The 23,526-nt window shown below is 38.4% G+C and overlaps 2 protein-coding genes across 2 annotated transcripts; both read right to left on the bottom strand.

The window, feature by feature from the left end:
* Window positions 1–3,028: 3,028 nt before the first annotated feature.
* On the bottom strand, window positions 3,029–4,260 carry LOC146623002 (uncharacterized). The gene is made up of 2 exons (XM_085365601.1): window positions 4,182–4,260; window positions 3,029–3,987 (listed from the first exon to the last, which is right to left on the bottom strand). The coding sequence occupies exon 2, from the start codon at window positions 3,973–3,975 to the stop codon at window positions 3,397–3,399; it is 579 nt and encodes a 192-aa protein (XP_085221727.1). The 5' UTR covers window positions 3,976–3,987; window positions 4,182–4,260; the 3' UTR covers window positions 3,029–3,396.
* A 1,680-nt stretch (window positions 4,261–5,940) lies between these two features.
* On the bottom strand, window positions 5,941–18,606 carry ca14 (carbonic anhydrase 14). The gene is made up of 11 exons (XM_085366513.1): window positions 18,492–18,606; window positions 18,234–18,257; window positions 14,763–14,942; window positions 14,396–14,541; window positions 12,889–12,984; window positions 12,692–12,758; window positions 12,188–12,345; window positions 11,102–11,228; window positions 10,248–10,271; window positions 10,021–10,105; window positions 5,941–7,213 (listed from the first exon to the last, which is right to left on the bottom strand). Exons 1-11 carry the CDS (start codon window positions 18,559–18,561, stop codon window positions 7,102–7,104), a joined length of 1,089 nt encoding a protein of 362 aa, XP_085222639.1. The 5' UTR covers window positions 18,562–18,606; the 3' UTR covers window positions 5,941–7,101.
* Between the last annotated feature and the right edge of the window lie 4,920 nt (window positions 18,607–23,526).

The raw sequence follows: 23,526 nt of genomic DNA, 5'->3' as shown, positions 1-23,526 counted from the left end.
TTTAATGTGATACAGAGTGGCAGCAGTTCACCCAGGCCTTAATTTGTTGAAGAGCTTCTTAAGAAGGCTATGTCAAAGCTGCGAGTTAGCTCTTATGCTGTTAATGTTCATTTAACACCACAAAGTGCAAAATGAGAATAATAAAAGGTCAGCTCCAATCACCACAAAGCCGGTAGACAGATTTGAGCTGAATCCGAGCTACTTGGCATTTCTGGCTCTATTATGGGAAAAGTGTTGTTTGCCAATGCTGGCACAAAAATATTGAGCTGAGCCAGGCTTTGGTTGTGACAGGTTTTATGTGGGCCATGTGCCACAATATACCTGACAGTTGGCTCATGCAGCGGGGCCTGTGGTTGACTTGAGACAGGCTTTCAGCCCACTCAACCTTCATCAGCCTGAGTTAACACTGTCAGTGAACTGGCTTAGTAGAAAACTGTAAATATGGTGCACACGTGGGCACAGCATTTGTTGCTGAATGGGCAATTTGGGGAAATTCTAATGCAAACTCAGGAAAATGGTGACCCCTCAACAGCAACAATGACTCGTATATCACAAAGTATCTTATTTCAGTAAGTTTCTATTTCATATTTATTCTGCATAGTTTAGTTCAGAGTGGAGATACATGCTTGCAATATTTAATATTGGTGTTGCTGTATATTGTATCATTTTGGAACACCCACCCTGTTGTAAATATGTTTAATGACAGAGCTGAAAAGGTGCATCTTAAATTAAATACACAAGGTCTCATATGAGGGTGGATAACAAGTCAAATAAAAATGAAGAAAAGGAAACGGTCTACTTTTGTATCACTGACTCAAGGACTGTAGTGTCTTTATTCTTTTCCCATCTTTAAACCTTTCCCTTGCAAACACCCATGTCAGTATAAGTGCAGTAAAAATGCAGCAGTGCCTCTTTGTAATGGAAACTTTTAACATTCTTCTCATCTCTGTGCCAAGCTGACCTGGCTGAATGGGAGGCTCCATAGTGTCTCATTTTGATTCCCTGTAATCTTTTAATGCAACATGTAATCGACTTATTACAGCTGGCTTGTAAGGCCCTAACACATAAATGACAGCTACTGCCTGCCTGATGAACATCACTTAGTAACAAAAAAAAGAAAACACGCAACCGGAAAAAACAGAGGTCTAGTGCACAGACGTAATGTGATGGACCGAGCAGTGAAGGAAACTTAGGCACAGGTTAAAGTCCAAAAAATGATTTTTTATTTAACCCAAAAAACATAATTGGTTAACTCATGCAAAAAGAATCAAAATCTTGGGCCCATAAAAGAGGTCAAACTAACAAAACTCTACTCAAAGTTGACAACACAACTGATAACTCAAACAAGCTGACCTAACTTAACGAGACAAAGGGGAAACTTAAATAGTGGCTGATCAGCCCACAAAAACAGGAAAAGGGGTAAAACACACAAAACCTAACTAAACCAAACATAATGAACTCCAATTCCCCCCCATGGTCCCGAGTTATGGCGTGAACCAATTTGTAGCCTTCCTTTAAACCTCGCTCCGCCCCTTTTCCACCTCTTGGCTCCTTAATCAAGGGACTGGAACAGCTGCAACTAAGGTAACTCAGAAAACAAAAGATTAATCATACATAACAGTGTAAACTAAAATGTGCGCACTTATTTTAGAATGCAGTGTTATGTGGATATGTGAATGAATTCTAAACCAAAACCAGTTATTTATTGTTCTGTAAATAAATTCCTATATTTAAAGAAAGAAATGTGAATGCAATATTACTTATAAGCCTCTACACTAACATGGTGATATTACCACTGTGTGGCTGTAAGTGCAGCCATCACACGTAATGAGATGAGAGACGCCAAGGAAGGGCAGCGCTAAAGAGAAGGCCACATAAATAGCCACAACCCTCCTTTATTATCAGAGGGCAACACCAAGAACTCAAATTGCAGAGATCATAACCAAATGCACAAACACACTCGCAAAAAATAGCAGTGCCTGTGAACTGTAACAATCTCTATTGCAACCTGTGAACTTGTAAATAACGTGCCTATAAATGATTCTGTGCTTGTGGTTCTTCTTGTTCTCTTTTTGAGAACCCCTCAACCCATTTGTGTGTAAAATCAATTTATTTTAGATTTCTGTGACACCTTTCTCCCTTTTCATTAACAAGCTGCGTCTAAGATACGTCACTTCACTGACTACATCCTCAAAAGTATAAAAAACCCCTGAAGAGGTAGAAAGAAGTCAGCTTGGCAAACCTATGGATCCACTTCTCATCTCAGGAGGTCGAACGTAAGAAGAAACCAGCAGAGGGTGCTAATCTGAATCAGCAGAGACCAGAGAGGCACTGTGGCAAAGATGTGTTAAGATTGTGATTGAAAGCAGCTCATATGCTGATTTTTTTTCTTAATCTCAGACTACATCTGTATTTAACCACACCTGAAAACTCTTATTTCATTTAGTTAAACTGCCATCATGTGCATGTTAAGCTATTCAGCATAGTGATGAGCAATTTGAGTTTCAAGTGCACGCGTCTTCATGGTCTGATATTTCCTGTGGTTTTTGCATCGCATGCAATAAGTGTACACACAGTGAGGTACCGATACTTTCATCACTGACAGACGACAAACCCATTTGGTTAATTTGCTGGAAGGAAGAACAAAGCAAATATTAATTTCTTGAATTTTGAAATTGAACTACTGGTGTGACGAGACTTCTTGTTATGAATGTATAATAAATATATCAGCTGCTCCAAACAAAGCTCACCCAAACAATAGTTATTATCAGTCTTCTGTGCAGCTTGAATGGGTTTGCTGTCTAATTGCTGCACTTTCACTGTAGCTTTTGTGGACTAATTAGCAGGCAAATCAGTTAAAACAAGACAAATCTAGAGACACAATCTTCACATGGTTGTCATCTACCTCATTTGTAAACATGAATCACTAACTACTGGTGGATTAAAATAAAAGACGTGGATGGATTGGGGCGATTCGTTGAGTTTGTGTCAGAGAAAGATGAAAGAAAAATTCCTGCAGTTGCTTTTTGAGAATTTTTATTAAATTTACTCTTCATGGGCTCATAATTTAGCACCAATAATTTTATTTTTGAGTCAGTCTCAAGAGACCACTGTTGTTATTCAAACCCTGCACACCATGTCTGCCATGTCCACAATCAAATTATTCAAATCAAACTCATAGACAGACTCACCTGAGCAGTACATGCATAAAAAAGTAGCAACATTTGTTACAAAAATCCATCTTTAAATAACTGAATACTTGACTTTTTTGGTTTGTTTTAATATTGCTTTGAAGTCAGAAACTCCAAATCAAATTTCATGACTGAAATGTGAACTGAATTGAAAAGCCTTCAGATAAAAAAACAAAAACAAATCCATAACATTTAATTAATCAATTTAAAAAAAGCTTATAAGGAATAACAAAGTAAACAACAACCAGAGCCATGTCGTTTTTAAGCTGGGAGCATGGCTTATCCTGGGGTCCTGGCAGGCTTTGGCATTGTTATCAGGCTTCAGGTTCGTGGGGTTTCCCTCAAAATGGACCGGCACACACTCGTTGTCCAACACTTCACAGGCCAGGATCAGGTGTTTGGTGTCCTTTTGGACACTTTTGATACCACAGGTGTCCTTAACACTTCTCACTGTGACAAAGGTGAAAGGCTGCTGGCTGATGCACAGGTTATCCTTGTACGTCTTTCCTCCATTCTTTGAGCAGACGGCCTTCACCCTCTTCAGTTCCTTTGGATCAAGGAAGGACTGTGTGGGTCTGCTACAGTCCCCGATATTCTTAATGTAACTAAACCACTCATTTTGATCAAGGGTCGTAGGAGTTCCATTGCGAACGTGGCGATCCATGAAGGTTTTGAAGCCTTTTTTCCAAGTGGAGAGCTGGCAGGGAGCATCGCTTATGGCAACAGTTTGATGTCCCAGAAAAAGACAGACGGCAAGCGAGAGGTAAGTCCTGGGAGCAGCCATTACCCAGCGGTCCTGCAGAGAGCGAGAAGAGTTATCAAGCAGCTATAAAGAAGTCGTGAACAAACACGTTACAGCTTTTCGCTGAACAGTACATAAAAAGCAGCTGAATTAGCGACAGAGCCACAGCTGACTGTCTGTGCAGTTTTTAAAACATGAAAACGGGAGCAGAAGTAGAAAACCGCTGCTTATTTGAGACAACTTCCTACCTTTGGCAGCTGCTGGTTCTTCTGTGAGATATAGAAGTGAAAGAGCTCCAGATGTGAGACGACTGCGCTGTCTTTCAGTTCTCTGTGCCGTAGGAGTAGGAGTGGCCAGAACTTGTGCATTACATAAGGCCGACCACAGAGCAGTGATTGTGGAGAGGAAGGTGATCCAGTGACTGCTATAAAATACTAAAGGTCCAGTGAGCTATTTTGGCTACTCGCTGTCTGAGTCTGCTGCATTGAAGGGCTGCTTTTTGTAACACGTTAATTTAATTATGCAGATTATTATCATGTTTCAACCGATACATCACTGTCTCTGTTTTGATAGCCTAGCCTATGTTCCTGCAGACGTGACCTTTCAATTATAAATCAGCTGACATCATAGTCAGCGTAAATTATAGTTAAGATTGAAACACAGGAATACTTAAAATTGCTTGAGATGTCATCAAAAGTCAGAATATGTTACAAATGAAGAAATCATATCTCATATACAGTGGCTTGCAAAAAGTATTCTGCCCCCTTGAACGTTTCCTCATTTTGTCACATTACAGCCACAAACATGAATAAATTTGATTGTAATTCCACGTGAAAGATCAATACAAAGTGGTGTACACGTGAGAAGTGGAACGAAAATCATACATGATTCCAAACATTTTTTACAAATAAATAACTGGAAAGTGGGGTGTGCGTAATTATTCAGCCCCCTCAGTCAATACTTTGTAGAACCACCTTTGCTTCAACCACAGCTGCCAGTCTTTTGGGGTATGTCTCTACCAGCTTTACACATCTAGAGACTGAAATCCTTGCCCATTCTTCTTTGCAAAACAGCTCCAGCTGAATAATTACGCACACCCCACTTTTCAGTTATTTATTTGTAAAAAATGTTTTGGAATCATGTATGTTTTTCGTTCCACTTCTCACATGTACAACACTTTGTGTTGGTCTTTCACGTGGAATTCCATTAAAATTGATTCATGTTTGTGGCTGTAATGTGACAAAATTTGGAAAAGTTCAAGGGGGCCGAATACTTTTGCAAGCCACTGTATATGTGATTGAAATAAATCATTTATATTTTTATATTAAATCCATGAAATTTAACATCAAATAAAGAAAAGGGGTTAATGAGATCAGAAGATGTTTGAATGGCTTCGCTTTCGTAAGTGAAGTGTAACCAAACTTCCTCATTGTCTTTTCTCGCTTTCATCTGAGTTGTGATCTAATCTTCAGGCCTCCAGAGCACAAAACAACTGTGACATTAAACACACGTTTATGTTCATTCAAATCTGATTAATACACATAAAGCTAAGAAGGTCTTTTCAGCTGATTTTGCTGTGGTTCCACAAAGAGAGCAGGCCATAGTGAAAACATGGGGACCATAATCTCCTCTAATTTACTGGTACTACCAGTATCAGTACTGGTATCAGTCATGACTCTTAAACAAATCATAGGTGTCATATGTTGTCACTGCAGTCTTCAGGAATGATCTATGTCATGTGCAGCTGGTCACGTGTACGGTATGCTTTCATAATAAAGCTCCGTTGGATTGCACCCTCATCATGATCTCGTCAGCACGTTTGAGTTTAACACACAAGGCCCAGGAAGCAGGTTTGTGTCTCCAGCAGGAATCAACCCAGTGTCCTTCTGCTTACTAAGCAACCATGTTAACCACTACAATCCAGAGACACCTCCAGCTTTAAGTGTTTTACTGGTGTAGTATTTTGCATCATGAACACACACGTTACTCTTTTTGCTGATATGTTACTTCATTTAAGAAAAATGCCTAAATAAGTTTGTTACATTTCGGTATCAAATATCAAAAGTGCCTCTTCAGTCTTTTTATTTTTTCTCTGCAGATGTGAAAGCACCCTCCACCTCAAGTAGGAAAGGCAGAGGAAACAAAATTAGACAGCCTTGCCTCGCAGCTGTCAGGTTGTATGACATGAATATGACACGTGGCTCTGCTGCATCATGAACAGTTTTGTCCTGGCCCACTGCTCCATCTCATGATTTCAGATAAGACACACAATGGCCATGATATTTTGGGTTAGGAATTCACTTTTTATGGTTAGGGTTAAGGTGAATGAATAGGGAAAACTTTATGTCAAGCAGCATCCTCAAACTTCCACAGCTCTCAACACTTCTTACTTGATCACATGCAATCATGCAAAACCACTTTGTGAGCCAGATATTAACACGCGGTCATATGTAATCAAGAATCGGCAAGTTTGACATTCAGGTGTTTTAATGTGGTGTCCATGTTGACAAGTTAGCTGAAAACAAACACATAAAGAGGACGTATAGCACCCAAACCCTCGATGGAATAACTAAATGCACATAAATAAAACTGATTTACAACAAAATCTGCTGATTTCAGTTCAGAGCCAGAAATGTTCCGATATCGTGTATTTTATACAAATAAAACCTGCTTCAACTCTCGTGTGCATTGTTATCAAATTTTCTTCAATTCTTAGGTTTTAGTGAAAAATAAAATAATTTTAATTAGGATTATTAATGTGCCAAGTGACGTGTGCTTACAGTTCAAAGAACAAAGTGAACAGATAAAATACCGCCCCACTGTGATAAAAACAACAGAATGTTTATCCCCCAAAGTATTTACATGAGTCGGTCATATATTCCAGCCATGCATGAGCCATACCTGAAAAAAACCCCAGCAAAACTGCATATTTACACCAACTGCTCCCTGTGCAAACTGAGGAAATGTCATACGCCAGACAGAAATGGTCCGGGCAGCAGGTGGCTTCTCCTGTGTCCAAGTCCCTTCGCTTTTTTCATAAGCTGCTCCTTCTTCTTTTAGCGTTTTGTAAATGATAAAGTAAAAACATGTTGCTTCCTCTCCCCTGAGGAGATGTGGATCAGCAATAAACTCACTGATGAGAGGGACAGTGTTTGATGTTGCTGTGAGCTAGGGCACACTCTGAGGTGACAGCAAGGACTCTTCTTTCTTTTCTGCTTCTGAAGTCGAGTTCATAGCCATGTCTTGATTTTCCTCCTTTTCCTTCTCTGAATCCTTTGTCCTGAAACGTCAAAGCGAAGAGTTATCCCCACCGATTAATCGCACATACTTCAAAACTTCTCAGACAGTTTTTTTTTTTTTTTAAATGTCAGTGTAGTTTATCCAGAAGAGGTCGCTCCTTGTCCAAAAATACAGCTCAGCCCCGGTAAGGCTCCATTATATGATTAAAAAACAAAAAAAGAAAACTAAAAATGATCAAACACGGGTGTTTTAGGAACCTATGAGGGCAGGGGATAAATTAGTAGAGTCAAGAGAAAATAAACTAGCAGAGGGGGACATGTAACAAAGGATGCCCACTGGATTTACTGTGTCATTGTCATGTTTCAGTACAGCAAGAGTACATTTTTTTCATCACATATTTTGGATATACTAATGACATTTTGCTTTAAATGTATATAAATATCCTTCTATCCTTATCCATTTTTTCCACTTGAGTTCAGGGTCACAGGAAGGAGCTGGAGCCTATTGCAGCTGTCATAGGGAAAGAGGTGGAGTAAACAAGCCCCCATTCATATAAATGTCCTGGCAGTTCATTCAGATGTCGTAACAGAAGCTTTAAGAATCTGTGGATATATATCCTGTCTTTCAGGTTGGTCATGTCATATAAACTGCCATGTAATACTATAAAACGCATTCATAGAGTTGAAAAGTTATGGTATAAAAATGTATTGTCTTTTTTTTTTCATTTCCTTCCAGCTTTACTCTGTTTGGGAAACATTAAACATGTGATCTAATGCAATCCAACACAGAAGCTGTGTCAGGTTACTGAAGCAGGTTGCTGGGGCTGACAAAATACTATTAACACCTTTCAGTAAAATGCATTTCAGTTCAGTTCAGGTTTATTTATAAAGTATCAGATCACAACAGTAGTTGCCTCATGGCGATTTATATCGTAAGGTAAGGAGCCTACCATAATGCAGAGAAAAATCTGGTCCAGCCTAGAAAAACATGCACAGTCGGCCCCCTTATAGCTTCTGTGCAGAAATGTCAGTGCATTTAGAAGAAATCAGAGGTTGTGTCCCCAGAAAGCCTTGATGTGCCATTCAGACTCTAGTGGATCCTTGTGTTCTCACGTTGTTACACTGGTTTAAAACACAAGAGTATTTAAAAATGGAAAGCTATCAGCTATTCGCAAGAGCAGCGAATGATGAAAAGTTTCCTGTTGCCACTTTAAATCAACTAAACTTTAGCCAGTAGAGACAGATATTATTATTCCTTCCCATGTAAATTTACAGTTTAAGAGACAGTCCAACACAGTCACGTATGTATCCAGTGAGCACTGAGTACATTAGAAGACAGAGGACAGAACTCTAACACCTAAAACTTTAGGATTAAGGACTACTCTTCTTACTAATGACAGATGTTTAAGAAATTCTAACTGTACTCTGGAGGCTTTCTTGGAAGTTAAAATGTCTCACAGTCTTTAGTAGGTACTCTAAGAATGTCTAACTCATGAGGATAAGTTATTGTGAATAGGTGGTTAAAAAAAGAATAAACTACGTCTGAGAGGTTGAAATTAAAGTTTTGAGGTCAGGGGTCATAATTTTGAACAGTGACCTTGGCATGGGAGCAGGCCGGTTATTGTGCAGGACATCCCAGCTAGAGGTAGAGCTGTCACAAGATCAAAAGATGGAATCACATGACAGGAACAGAAGAACAAAACAGAGAGTTAACATTTCAAAGAGGCTGTATGCAAGTGTTTTCTTCCCACTGTGCTCTCGTTAGTCTGAGGGACCGGAGATGAGATTTTAATGTAAAGTTTAAAGCAGATTAACAAAATGAAAGCTGATGGTTTCCCAAACTCCTCGAGGGATCTAATAATCCATTTTGAGAAGCGCTGAAGAAAGCAGTGAAGATGTTAGCTCTTTCCCCCATGAAGACAACATTTGACGACTTCCGCTGTACCATCGTTGATGAGGTTTGACACCTGAGTGCATATTATTTATATACACCCCCCCCCCCCCCCCCCCAACCACCACCACCGCCGACACAAACACCCAGTCATTCTGGAAGAAAGCCCTCAAATATGACAGAAACTGTTCAGCACAAAAAAGAGAGACAGTGTTTACACATAGCAGGCATCCAAGGGGAAGAGTTAAATCGCTCGGGCATGGGAAGAGCTCATACTTTCATTAATCAGTGGTAATCATGAGAGAAGGCAGCGAATTATGAAATAGGCATGTTATTGCAGCAGAGGTCAAAGGATCGGATTATTCCCAGCACTGATCTTAGTGCTAATTTTATCTTTTCATTTCTTTCTTTACATTTCTATTACAGCCCAACCAACACTGGTAATGGTAAAAATGATCATATTTAAGTTAAAACCATCTGATATTGTAACTAAATCAAAATATATCCACAGTTTTGTCCATGCCAGTGTATTCGTTGGACTCTAATTTATGTCTGCTTGTCAGCATACTGTAATTAATGATTTATATGTAGATTACTATGAGATCACCATTGTTTTCATTCACAGGGATCGAAAACAGAATGAATATGTCTATAAGCCGATCCAAGATCTGCGCTGAGGACGCCCGACACAGTCAGTGCTATCCAAAAGCTCTGTCAGTATTCAGGTCAGGTAAAGCACCTGTTTACCACGACTGCTTCAAATTGGAGGAGTTTAAAAAATCTGCCAAGAGAAAGGAGTTGGAGTGAGGCGATCCCCCCCAAAGTTTCTACAGGTAAACAGTAAAGTGAAACCAAAAAGAAAAACAGAAAGACCACAATGTGCTTTTGAAAGAGTGGAAAGAAAAAACAGCAACGAGACTATGGAAATCACGAAGCAATGCAGTAAAAACCTTTTACCGTATTGTCTTCACGATGAAGCGAACGATAACCGCCAGGCCTACACAGCCACACATCACTCCTATCACTATGGCTGTTACTTCTCCTGCAGGGATGACCACAGAGACAAACAGGAAAGCAATAAAAAGTGAACAGAAATACAGAAATAAAGCAATTCAGCGAATTAAAAAAGCAATTCTACAAAAAGTGACAGCAAAGATATGCATGGAAATAACTGCTAGTCTTACCAGACGAGAGCTCCTTCCCCGATTCTACAAAATACAGAATAAATAATCATTTTGTTATTTTTCGTCTCACACGGAGCAACCAATCGGTTTATCTTGACAGTATCTGCTGTTCAACTCGTAGTGTTGTGAAATGTTATGTCCACTCAGTCTTGCTGCCTTTTCAAGAGTGCTGATATCACAGGCTTTCCAGTTCAGCCACTCATTACAATGAGCATTTTACACAAATTCTTTCTCCTTTGTTTTTGTCTGCCACTCTGTCTCTCTCTTTCACTTCTCTCTCTGTCTCTTTTTCCTCTTCCCTCTTCTCTTGCGATTACAATGGAGACAGTGTTCAGTTTCTAAAAAATCCTTTTCTCCAATAAGCTTGCAAAGAAACACTTTTTCCTTTTCCATCACTTCCCCTTATTCTCTCTCTTTTTCTCTTTAATCATGCCATCCTAAGGTTATTGTCTCTCAAACAAAATCACCGGCAATCATTAGTATTCCCACATTTCTCCTCACTTTTCACGCTTTAAATACATTGTACTAATTGCTTGCTTTGCTCTACATGGTCACCCACTGACTTTATTGTACTCATTGTTCTTTGTATCACGAGCAGCAGATTGGCATTACAATCACTCAGTGTAGAAGGGCTAAAGTGGGGTAACACTTCAAAGCAGACTGGCTGCGACCTGTCCCAAATCTGCATTTCTTCAGTCTGAAAGGCTAAAAAGAATATTCTGCTAATATTCTAACCAAGTACCATTTTTCTAAGTGCTCATATGCAAATATGTGACTTCCTGTGCACCACAGCAACATGAAAGAGAGAATTTCATGTCTCTTTTAATTATCTGGTTGTAGTTACTCTGTCTGACCTGCAGAAAAGGAGGTGAAGATGACTCTGTGGTTGAGTGGCTGTGTTGCACGGTAGTTGTCCTGCAGCAGCATCCTGTCTGGTTCTTCAGCTTTACTGGAGTAAAGGATTTTCTCCAACTTCAGCAGCTGGAGTGGAGAGATAAAAAGGAGAAGAAGAGCAGTTACACTGAGTTCTAGACTGCACGCGGAAAGCAAGTTTATATCCTTCTGGTAGAATAAAAGCTGTCAGTTATAGTGTAGTGCTGAAAGTTAAGTCAAAGTCACAAAAACATTCCAAGTTTACACTTTCTGTTACAAATAAAGAAAATATAACACTGCTGGAGTAGGACAGGATTTTCTGGACCATATGCAGGCAGCTCCTCGGCCAGTATTTAGTGCTGATATGTCTGCCTGGGACATGCTGGGTTGATGTTCTCATCAGAGGCAGATACAACCAATGAGCATTGCACAGCTGCAGGATGCACTCATCACATCCACAGGAAGCCATAACATGTCTAAACAGGTAAATATGTTGTTGGTAAGATAATGTTTTGTTATCTTAAAGGGATAATAAGTTCTGTGAGATATGTTTTTACATATATTTATCATGATAAAAAAAATAATAATAATAATGGATTGGATTTTATATAGCGCTTTTCAAGGCACCCAAAGCGCTTTACAATGCCACTATTCATTCACACACTGGTGGAGGCAAGCTACAGTTGTAGCCACAGCTGCTCTGGGGCAGACTGACAGAAGCGAGGCTGCCATATCGCGCCATCGGCCCCTCTGGCCAACACCAGTAGGCGGTAGGGTAAAGTGTCTTGCCCAAGGACACAACGACCAGGACAGAGAGCCCAGGGATCGAACCGGTGACCTTCCGGTTACAGATACGCTTCCCAACCCCCTGAGCCACGGTCGCCTCATGAAAAAATAATACATTTCACTTTGATTTTAAAGTAAAAATAGGATTAATGTTGTACTCAATATGCTCAATCGACCTGTTTCATATTAGTGAGGAAAAACATAACTAGCTGAGCAAAAAATGAGGCATGTTTGTTCTCTTTTTGCACTGTTTAGAGATTAGAGATTTTAGATGTGCAGACCTGGGCTACTGAGATTTGAACCCTTTTATGGAAAAGGGTCCAGATAACACTCTGGTGGCACGGCGGTGTTGTCAGGGAGCCGTTGTATCGATAGTATTGCCCAAGATCCTCAGGAAGCAAAGACTGCACGTCAAAGGCTGGGATGAACGCTTTCTGGTCTGATTATGGATGAAAGGAGAAGAAGAAATGTGTAAATACCCTTTGCAGCTTTTGCTCCTAAAATGTGGAATGAGCTATAGCTGGAGGCCAGGCAGGCTCCATCTCTCGCTGTTTTTAAAAACACACCTTTTCTCCTTGGCTTTGACCCAGTGTGAGTTTCTCTCTTAAACTTTTACCCTTTGTATGCACCTGTACTATTTCTAATGTTCTTCAGCTCCTATGTATTCACTTATAGCTGATTTATGGTTTTATTTTTGTTCTCGTATTTTTTGTAAAGCCCTTTGGTTAGCTGTTTTCTTGTTTTAAAGTGCTTTAGGAATAAAGTGGAAGTGGAAGAAGACTTACCTGCGTGCCTGATGCGACTCAGATAGTTGAGGATGTTGTTAAACGCCGGGTTTGTCTCCTCACCTGTCTGGGAAAAGTCGGGCTTAAATGATCACTAAAATGCTCAAAAATATTCCAGCTAATGAGTGTAAGATTTACACCTTTTACTTTTTTATGATTATATGGATAGCTGCTGTGTGACAAAATTGTTTCATTACCACAATGAGAATTCCTAAAACAGCCAAACCGTCTTTCTGGGTCATCGCTGCAGACATGTTTGGGTAGAGCTCAGAGTTGTAGTGCACCACATGGAGCTGGAGGGAGTAGGAGGACACGCAGTATTTTTAAAAATTCACTCTGACAAGGAAGAAGGGGGCAAAGAGAGGCTTGGGTTTAAAACTGACAGACAGAAAAAGCTGGATGCAAACTCAATCCTGAAAAGCACTGAAATGTCTCATTATGCTGTAAAAGCCCAAATGCCAAGTTCATTTTTAAAAAATGATAATTGTCCTTTTCTTAAAGGTGTATCTATATTCAGCTCACCTTCATCCTTACTCCACTCTTTTACCTTCTTTCTTCTACCTTGTTCACTCTTTCCAAATTTTATTCGGTCACCTACTCGTGTCGTTCCCTCTTTTAAATTCTGTATTTTTTTTTAAATTAACATTAAATCAACACAAATGTTTCTTGGATGTCATTTCCCCCCTTAGCTTCTCGTCAGTGGGCTGTTTCATTATCACAGTAAACCAAAATTAAATCAACAAAAAAGTGACACAAAGATTTAAATATAAAATATAAGAAGATCTTTAAATATACCGATGCAATTCCAAAAATAAATAATTGTATTTGTTAAAATAACATTTATCTTTATAGGAGGGTATATTATATATTTGTTATTAATATGTTATGTTTAAACAAATATTTATATAATCTCAATCATCACTAAAAAATGAAAAACACAATCAAAAATAGTTTATCAGAGAATATAAAAAGTCTCTCATTTAATTGTGTCAATTTTTAGTTAAATGCTTACTGCATTTACTGCATGTGCCAAAGATAAATAGATACATTTTTAAAAAGAGAGTTGGGTTTTTTTCACTTTTGATAGAAAAATAACTGAATTGACTGCTAATTCTCAAAGTGTTTTTCTATCAATCTTTGTCTGTCTTTTTGACTATTACTTAATTAAAAAGTAATAGTTGTAGCACAGCCGTTTTACATAGTTTTATGCACGCGAGAGGAAGCGATGAATTTCTTTGTGACTATTTCCATCTGCAAATTCACACATTTACTGCTGTAATTGTTGATACATATTGTGTGTAGTCACATATTTGTAACCAAGAAATCTGCCTGCCGTCATGCTGCCACAGAATTTGGTGTGACATGCACATTGCTTAATTGTGTATGTCACACATGTAATGGCAGATTCCAAGAAAACCTTTTTACACAAGTGTGTCTTACATACATGTTAAATCAGCTGAAAAAAACTTTTATATTTATAAAAATATTTGTCTTTATATTTATAAATGAATGAATAAACATCTTTATACTGGTCCTTGTTGTTTATTTATTCATTTATTTATTATTATTAATTTTTATATTACAAATCTGTTTAGTCCATGCTATGTTAAGTGACGCATCATGTATTGTGGGTGAGTTTCATATTTACTTTAACTGTATGTGTGTGGTTACTGGTAGTTAACAGTCAGATGTGTTTAAATGTACCTCTGCATCTGCACTCAGTCCGTTAATGGTGTGTTCACTGCCTCCGGGACTTGGGCCGTCATTGCCCCAGTGGAGGTGCATTTGTATGGCTGTAAAGAACCACGGCAGCCCCCCGAGTCCCATCCATTCTGGCAGTTCAATCACCACTGATGGAGAAATAAACAACACTGGTGACTTGTTTCTAGGAAAGTGTATAATGAGAATCTACAATTTTAAAAGTGGATATAAAAATGGAAAGTTGCAAGTCATCTCTTATTAATCTCCTAAAGTAAAATGAGCTATAAAAGTTTGCTGACCACATCTGACTCCAGTATAAACAGGCAGACCGTAAAACTGGAACGGGAAATGAGCTGGCTGCCAAAGTTACCTGTGTGTCCGTTATTGTACATAGTGAAGGGTTGGTTGCCGTGCTGGCTGTAGCCCAGCGGAGTCACAGGGATCAAACTGGGGTCGTATTTAGCCTGCGTGGTCATCACATCAACTGGAGACTGTGAGGTACCACCACAATCCGGGAAATACTCTGACCACTCACTCTGGCCGACTAAGCCTTTGACAGAGGAAAGACCGTTACACTGATGTCATTCAATCACACAGCTCACTGGCTCAGTGAAAAGCTTCTATTGATGTATCTCTAATTATGCAGAACAATTATTCCTCTATGTGCTCTTTAGGTTCACAGGCTCGTGGCAAAAACATGCACACATCCAAATATTTATGTGCCTTTGATAAAAGCCACCACTGCTGACAGTGCAGGACAATCCTGAACCAGTTTTGTTAAAACAGTCTAAATAACTGAAAACTGTTTGTTCAGAGAAACATTTCTATTTCTACTGTATTGAATTAACTCTACTGTCAAACACATTTTTTTTTAAAAAAAGGCTGGAAAAAATACAAACATGCAGGGAAATGGATCTAAGCAATGAATCAAAGAAATCAGCACCGCATTAATTTTTATTAACCAGAGCAGTGGATCAACTGCTTAATCAACGTTGGTTGTCACCTGAGGGGATATATTCTAACCCAACTTTGAATGTCTGGTAATATTTGTTTGTCCTAATATATTTATTTGTCACTCGTTTAACATTACGTAGTTGTTTAATTAACACAAATAATAGTAGCGCAGTGTCTTTTTTCATATTTTGCATGACCACATTAACCATGTTGGGCTCTTACTTGTCAGACTCCTCATAAATCAGTGTGGGCATGATCGCATATTGAATGAGGAATGAGTGAGGAGTTGGAAAGACTTGTTTTTAGTTTTTTGGACTCTTAGACCTTTGCTTTGTGTGTGTTTCTTAGTGTTAGTGTTGGTTCTTGTAGCATAAATAATGTTATTCTAGTGATGCTGGTGCCTCGTAAGGCTCAAATTGATCAAAACATATTAATACAAAGGTTACTGAGGGGCTACTCTGTTTATTACTTAGTAGATTTAAAATATCAACATTAAAAAACACAAAAGCAGTAATATGTGTTTTCTGATTACTAATGATATGTGTTGATGATATTTGCTACTAAACAGCTAGTTAATGCAGATATCTGTGGTCAAAGAGACACAAAACATAAATAAACAAATAAACCATGTACAATAGATGTGCAATGATAGATAAGATTATAAAATTACTTCTAATTTAACAAAGTGCATTATGATTGTTGATGAGAGTCCATTTTTTCATAAAATACAGTGCTTTTTAAAAAACATAAATACTATATTTGTACTATGAGTAAATTCCTACAGCTATGTAAAAAAACCCATTAAAATTGCTTCTTTTTTTTTTTATAAAATGTGATGCTTAATTTTGGATGGTTAACGCAGATGATGGTAAATTCTGGAAAAACCATTGTTGTGGCACTGATAATTACTGACTTGATTATTGAATGACAGTGTCAGTATTTTATATAATTATAACCTGATGAGCATGAAAAACAAAGTATATAATAACCTGTACAAGATTCAGATATTTTTGCTGGCTTCCATAGGAAATTACTATGAAATGTTGGTCCCCTGCTCACATAATATCTAATATGTAATATCTGTTAATGTATAAAAGATTAAAGAGTATTAAGATTAATTATTTTTAAAGAATTTAATGGAAAGATGGACAGAGATACGCTGAGAAAGAAACTGAGGGAGAGGAGGGTAGTTGAGGCCTGGGTTCACTGAATTAAAAAGAGACTGGTCTATTCTATTGCACGATAAAAGAAACTTAGAAAAGAGGAAAGAGAAAGAGCGACATGTGAGTCAAAGAACCTGAATTTCAATTGCAAAGCGAGGAATGCTTTAGAAAACAGGCACACCACTGACACCTTTTACACACAAAAATGCAAGGTCTGTCATGTTATTTGCAGCTGTAGGTTCACTGATTCTGTGTTTAAAAGCACATTATACCTCTGCAAAACCAACACTTCCTCTGCATAGACACAGTAAATTCAGAAGGCTTTGTTTACACTCAAACACACAGAAATTGAGGAATTGAGGAGGGGACTTGATATTAATTATGTAAACGCATACCACATGTCCACTCCCACTGCTTTCTCCATGTCTCCATGTAACCCCCACCTTGCCCTCTCTAATCTGCCAAATGCCCACTGCCCCTCACTAGCTACTCTTCACAGCAAAGAACTTCAAAGTCTTGCAGCCCCCTAACTGGTTGTCATGGAGGTCTCCATGGTGACTGGAGGCGAAAATTATGACCCCCATGCACCCACCCTACCTCTCAAAGCATGCTACAACCGCCCTGAATGCAGCTAAAAACAAAGACACATTGAGAGGGTGATGAGGAGATCACCGACTTTCCCTTAATTGTCTCTAAACTCCTGTGAAGACAAATCTCTGACATCAAGTGATTCTCCACTTCACAACCTTGTGCTTAATAAAAACTGATTTTCTGCATTAGTAAACACACCGTATGTACTGCAACACAATCTTACAGTCGTCTGCCTCTATATCCAGTATAATAAGACCTAGACACACATGTATATACACTATCTGCCTCCTGGTACAGACTCTAAAGTTTGCTGTGTATTCTGCATGTACTGTATATCAGTGCTGCTCTCCTGAATACATGCAAAGGGTGCTAATCTGTGCACCCCATTCATTCCCACAATGTCTTTGTCTGCAGCATAGGCAGCCAGTGTGCCTCAACAACACAATAAACACATAGGATATTGTGCGCTGCAACAATACACTGTGCGATTTGCTTTGCTTTAGCTTCATTCCGTCCCATCTCCCTTGCTCTGTCCAACACACTCATCTTCGTGCACCTGCCTCTCTCCCAGTCAGCCTCTCTCTCAGGCTTTTTCTAGCTTTCTTCCTTTCAACCGGCCTCCACCCACCCCTTCATCATCTCTGTGTGGCTGCTGCCCTCATGCCAGTTTGCTGAACTGTAACTAATACAGAGAAGGGGAAAAACAGAGGGAGAAAGGGTGGAAGATATGGGAGGGGAAGACCTAAATCCTACCCCAGTTACAGAAGCTTTTACCAGAATTTTAACATTTTAGAGATCCAGATTTAACATGTGCAGCCAAGCAGGTGAAAACCCTGCTTAGTTGTTTCATGCAAAACTTGTGCAAGTCTTTGATGTTATCAGATTAGATTGCGTAATGGATTACACATTAAACTGTACGAAATGTCTCTATTTGTTTTCAGGTCATTACAAAATTGACTTCAGGACTTTGCTCCTTATTTTTAAAGTGCTAAAAAAACAACAAAAAACAAACAAAAAACAATTGCCCCAGATATCTAACATACTCTAACCATAAATCTAGACAATGTTGTGCTAACTATCACTCAATAAAATAATCTGTTTTTTAATGAGCTACATTGGGAACTTGAACTTACCAGAGTAAGTCCAGGTGATTTCCTCTGAAAAAAAACAAAAACAAACAAAAGAGAAAAAATTCCTGAAATTTCTGTTTTGGTTAAACCAAATTTAAAAATTCACTTTGAAAAAAGAAAAGGCAGAGGATAAAAGATAGATCAGGAAATTACTACTTTTCTTCTACTAAGGCTCAAACTGGAAAACCCAAACCATCAAATACCAGAATCAAAGCCAAAAATCTCACATGATGCCCGTTATTATGTTAATTTTCACCTTACCAGCAGCAAGGGCAGGCATCCACTGGAAAAACAGAAGTATTAGCAGCATAAAAAGACCCAAAGTGTCCATGTTATCCCACTTTGCCCATACACAGTGAATAAGAGCAGACTGAGAGATGAGGAACGAGCAAGAGAGAGAGTGAGAAAGAGAGGAGAGAAAGTGACGGGCTCCAGCAATCCCACCTGCCACAGCTCTGTTTAACAGCCAGAGTGTTGATGTCACATGCTGAATCCACTCAGGCACACAGTGCACTGGTCTCAGCAAGAGAGAGATGAACAGAAAGTATGAAAGAAGACAAAACGAGAAAATCAGGGGCGAGACAAGGCCCGGTTTAGGGATCAGTTAGTGAGAATTCATTCAGAGTTGGAGGCGGAAAAAGACAAAAAGACAGGATGGAGGAAATTGGGTTAAAAATAAAAGAATGAAAGACCTAACTGATTAGGGAAGAGGAGAAATGGAAATATGTGAAGGAAAAAAAGATGTCTGCTGTTTTAAACATAAGTTTTTTTGGTAGGAAGAACTTCTGTGAGTTGAATTTGAGTCATTTAACCACACCTTCTGCATGCACGCTTGTGTATGAACTAGTATTTTATTCTACGTCACATACAGAGGCAATTTAGAATCAACAGTTAGCTGAACACGCAGGTCTGTGGAGTTCCTTGTTGATGCAGAAGAACTTCCTCTGGTGTCATTAGGCAAGATGAAAACTCTTTGAACAGCTGATTTGAACATGTAAAATTCACCAGAGGCCTGATAATCACGTTTCTACTTAGCACATCTAATCAAACATTAAACTGATCTTGCTACTGAAACTTGTAAAGATTCTGATGCATTTAGTTACTGAACTTTAATCAATAGTGTCAATAATACCAATATTTCCTTTCTATGATGAAACTTTTATTTATCTGTTATAGCGTGACTCTCTTTTGCAAAAATACCCTGCCTAATGCAGGACAATCAACAGTGTTTCCACAGACACAAATACACACTGTGAAAATACAGATGAAAAATATACAAATTGTACGAGATAAAGTCCAAAAATGACCAAAAAGAATAAGATTCAAAGCCCAAAATATCAAAGTAAGACCTAATTGTAAACTACCACCACCCCCAGATGTACTAGGATAAAAACAAGAAACCACAAATATTTTAGAAATCTGTCAAAAACGTGTTTAACAAAACTTTTTTTCCCCATGCTAAATTTCATGGCATTACAGGGTTAGTGATGTTGTGATGATCTATAGGAGGCAAAATGACAAGAGCTATGCCATTGTTCACAAACTTTATGATCCCACATCAGCTGTAAAACCACATTGTATGAAATGAATGATGTTGAGCTGCTTGGGCAAGAATATAGATGACAAGAAAAAATTAAAAAGAAGAAGAAAGGAGAAAAAGGAGGTCATACAGGCAAAGAATAAAGGTGTTTAGTACAGTCAGAAGATGTGGATGAGTGAAAAACAGAAAGCTGAGAAGACAAACAAGCGCTGGTTCTCATACTAGTATTGCTAGTCAACCTTCTTCTATGTTTCGTTTATCAAAAACCCCCAAAAATGTCAATAAAAGTGCAGTTCTGATTTTATTGCATCACCCCTCCATCTTCTCCCATCCTACGACTCTGCCTCTCCACCCTCGCACTCCGCACTCGTTCTTTTATCCTCTTCCCTCCTTTCCTCTTTGACTCCGGTCAAGCGTTGTCGTCCACTTTTGCTTTTTCCTCAGCTGTGACTGTGTGTGTCAGAAGCCTGCAGGTGTGATCAATTTTCTTGTCTTTGTGACTTTGTTCACATGTGACTGCATGCATGACTGTGTGGTATGTATGTGCATGTCATATATGAGGTTTAACCACAGTCAAATACTTGACTGGAGGTCACCCTCTAAAGGCTCTGCAGTTTATTAACAATATGGTGTCAGATTTATGCGTTTTATTGTTTTCTATTAATTTCTTCTTGATTGACTTGAATAGCAACAGTAGCACAGTGTTTCTCTGAGCATGAAAAAACATGAAGTTCGATGATTTCTTCATAGAAGAATGCCTATCACAAACTGAATCAACAACAAATCCATTACAAAACTAAATTACAAACAACGAAAAAACTGGTTCTTTCACCTGCTGCAGCAAAATTATGGGAAAATTACAGATTTTTTTTGGTTTGCAAGGCCTCTCTTTGAATGCAATCTACTCTCAACACTGTCAGTTCTTTGGAACTGATACTCTGACTTTTGTTATGAAATAATAATAATAATGCCCTTTTTTAAAATAACTTACTCGTGCTTCACTACAAACAATATTTGTTATTGAGGTGCAATTGATGCAACTCTGCTTTGTACTTTTATCAGTCACATCTTGGAGGTCATTCACAGTGCAGGTGACATTGGGGGCCATTGATTTTCAAATGTTCGTCCAATATATAACCGACAGCTGTTTCCTGTTCTTGGCAGACAGGAGTGGCCTCCACTGTGCTCTTCTGTTGCTGTAGCAGATCTGCTTCAAAGTCAGATGTGTTATGATTTGAGAGATGCGCTCCTGCACAACCACTCATGTTTGTAACGAGTGGTTGACTGACTTACTGTTGCTGTTCTGCTTAAAATCTTCTGGCCGTTCTTCTCTGACCTCTGACATCAACAAGATATTTTCACCCAGCTGCTGCTCGCTTGATATTTTCTCATTTCAGACCATTCCCAATGCCAGCAGGCCAGCAGTATTCGAAACAATTAGACCAGTAGCTGTGTCACTTTTATTCCCCTTTCTTCTTGATGCTTGGTTTGAACTTGATCACTCTACTGACCATGTCTACATGCCTGAATTTGAATTTCTGACCTGTGATTGGTTGATTAGGTATTTGCATTAATGAGTATAAAGTGGCTGCTGACTGTATGTGGTGTGACTGCAATGGACCATACAGTGGCTGCTGCTATGTTCATGGATTCTACATATTTTCTTTGTCTATTTTCTGATGCATATAGTTTCACGAGTATCATTTTGCTTTTCTCCATTTAAGCAATTTTGTAAAATTTCAAGTACATTGTTCACATTTCATTTTTTGTGCCTAAAATGTTTTTACTCTACATTAGGGCTACATTTTTGCTGCACTCCATCCAAAGTCAGTAAGGTGCAGATAAAAGTAAAGAAAACTTTTGTTTATTGTTTCGTCATAAATGCCACAGCAACCCAGTATGTCAGTGGACACACTTTGAGTAGATCGGCTACTTTGAAAAAAAATGACCAGTAAAATTTCTTAAACCAGAAACAGATTCAATGTTACTGCAAAGAAAATATATGTATAAAAGAGTTATCTCTATGTCCCACATGAAAAGATAACCAAGCTAAAAGCATCCCAGTGCGATCTTTACTTTTAAAGATATTAAAGTTATACACATTTTGGAACTAAAAAAAAAAGTTTCAAGGCTTGTCTGTGTTTCCATATCTGCCGATCTGGTTACAAGCCCCTAATAAACTTGAAGAGACCACTCAAGGCCCACATGACTGCTTTGTTATGGTCAATAAACTTAACCCCCGGAGGTCTCCTGGATCCATTTCCAAGCATTAACTTCAAGGTTAAGTAATTTATTTGTGGTTCTCTCATGGATTCTAATTTTAAATAGAAAAACATCTTTTAAAAACCAGAACACAAAATTCCCATTTCTCATCTGGGGTCTTTCTGACTTTACTGTGTTTCTTCATCACGTTGGTGTAAGTCTCACATCAGGAGTGTCACTGTCACCACATCTCATATCACAGTCTCATCTGTGCAAGTCAGTAAAACAGTCTAAACAAAGGATGTCAAACTCCTTTTACAATGAGGGCCACATACAGCCCACTTGGATCTTCAGTGGGGCAGATGAGTGAAACTACTCTTTCTGTCAGTGTAAACATCTTTAATTATACATTTAATCCCTGAGATCTTTTAGTATAAGATAAATAAGTGCAGTATCTACAGCAGGTCTTGGTTTATCTTCATGACAAATGTGTAAATGTATGAAATGTAAACTACTATCCTGTAGCTTTAAAAGAACAAGTTTTCGTTGATTGATGAACATTTTCTCTTTTTTATACTGACATTTTTATATTAGACAGTAAAAAACTGGACCTTTTCCTGTTTATCTTTTAGGTAACTATTTTGGTGTAGTATCTTTATCAGCAGGAAAAGCTGTCAAATTTATAGAAAAATACAAAATTTAATGCAACCCATCATATCAACCTAGACACCTCTAGTTTTTTCTAAGAGTAACATCATATTAGTCACTGCAATTTTTAAAAAATCATCCCTTTTTTGTTGTAAATCAGTCCTGATACTATGTGCATCAGAAAATAAACAAAGACAAAAATATACTATATACACAGAAACAATTACTGAATAGTATGACAAAGTCACACTACATATGTGTGTAGTTCATGCTTGCATGTAATAACAGTGTCATAACCTGCACGTGTGACACAAGACTGAGAATATGTGTTTGTAGCTGCTTCGACTGAACCTCTTCTGAGACCGCGTTTATATTTGCTTTCAACTGAAGAGCATATTCACTGCTACCACTGACAGCATTTAACGGCCTTGCTGTTTCATGCATATTTTAAAAACTTGAGAAGTGATTTGATTGAAAACACTAATGCAATGCTTCACAGCGTTGTTTCATAAGCGAGAGATCTGTATTTCTTTCTGGAAAATAACAATTTGATCAGTTGTGCCATTCAAATGAGAAACACATCACACAATGACTATCACCTTTAGCAGTGAAGTATGTGTAAAACCAATAGCAGTGTGTACAAATACTATGAGAAAGCCTGATGTGGGTTCTCACTGGTGTGAGATTGATGTGAGAATGGCGTCAAAATGATCAATAAAAACTGTCATTAAATAAAGATCTTCGGTGTGAACACCAGGGGGAGCCCTATCCATGTGACATATTTTGGGCTTAACGAGCAGAAAATACACCCTAAAAGTAAATGTTATCGTCACTTCTTCCTGCAACACTGGAAAGATCGTTACAATCTTGGAACTGCTCCAAAGATGCCGAATAAGGAAACATCGA

This window comes from Diplotaxodon limnothrissa, linkage group LG11 (assembly GCF_057381915.1).
Source record: "Diplotaxodon limnothrissa isolate DT_005_m linkage group LG11, D_limnothrissa_male_GT1.1, whole genome shotgun sequence".
NCBI classification, from domain to species: domain Eukaryota; kingdom Metazoa; phylum Chordata; class Actinopteri; order Cichliformes; family Cichlidae; genus Diplotaxodon; species Diplotaxodon limnothrissa.
Note: the sequence above shows the minus strand (reverse complement) of the source record. Positions and strands in the feature narration are given on the sequence as shown.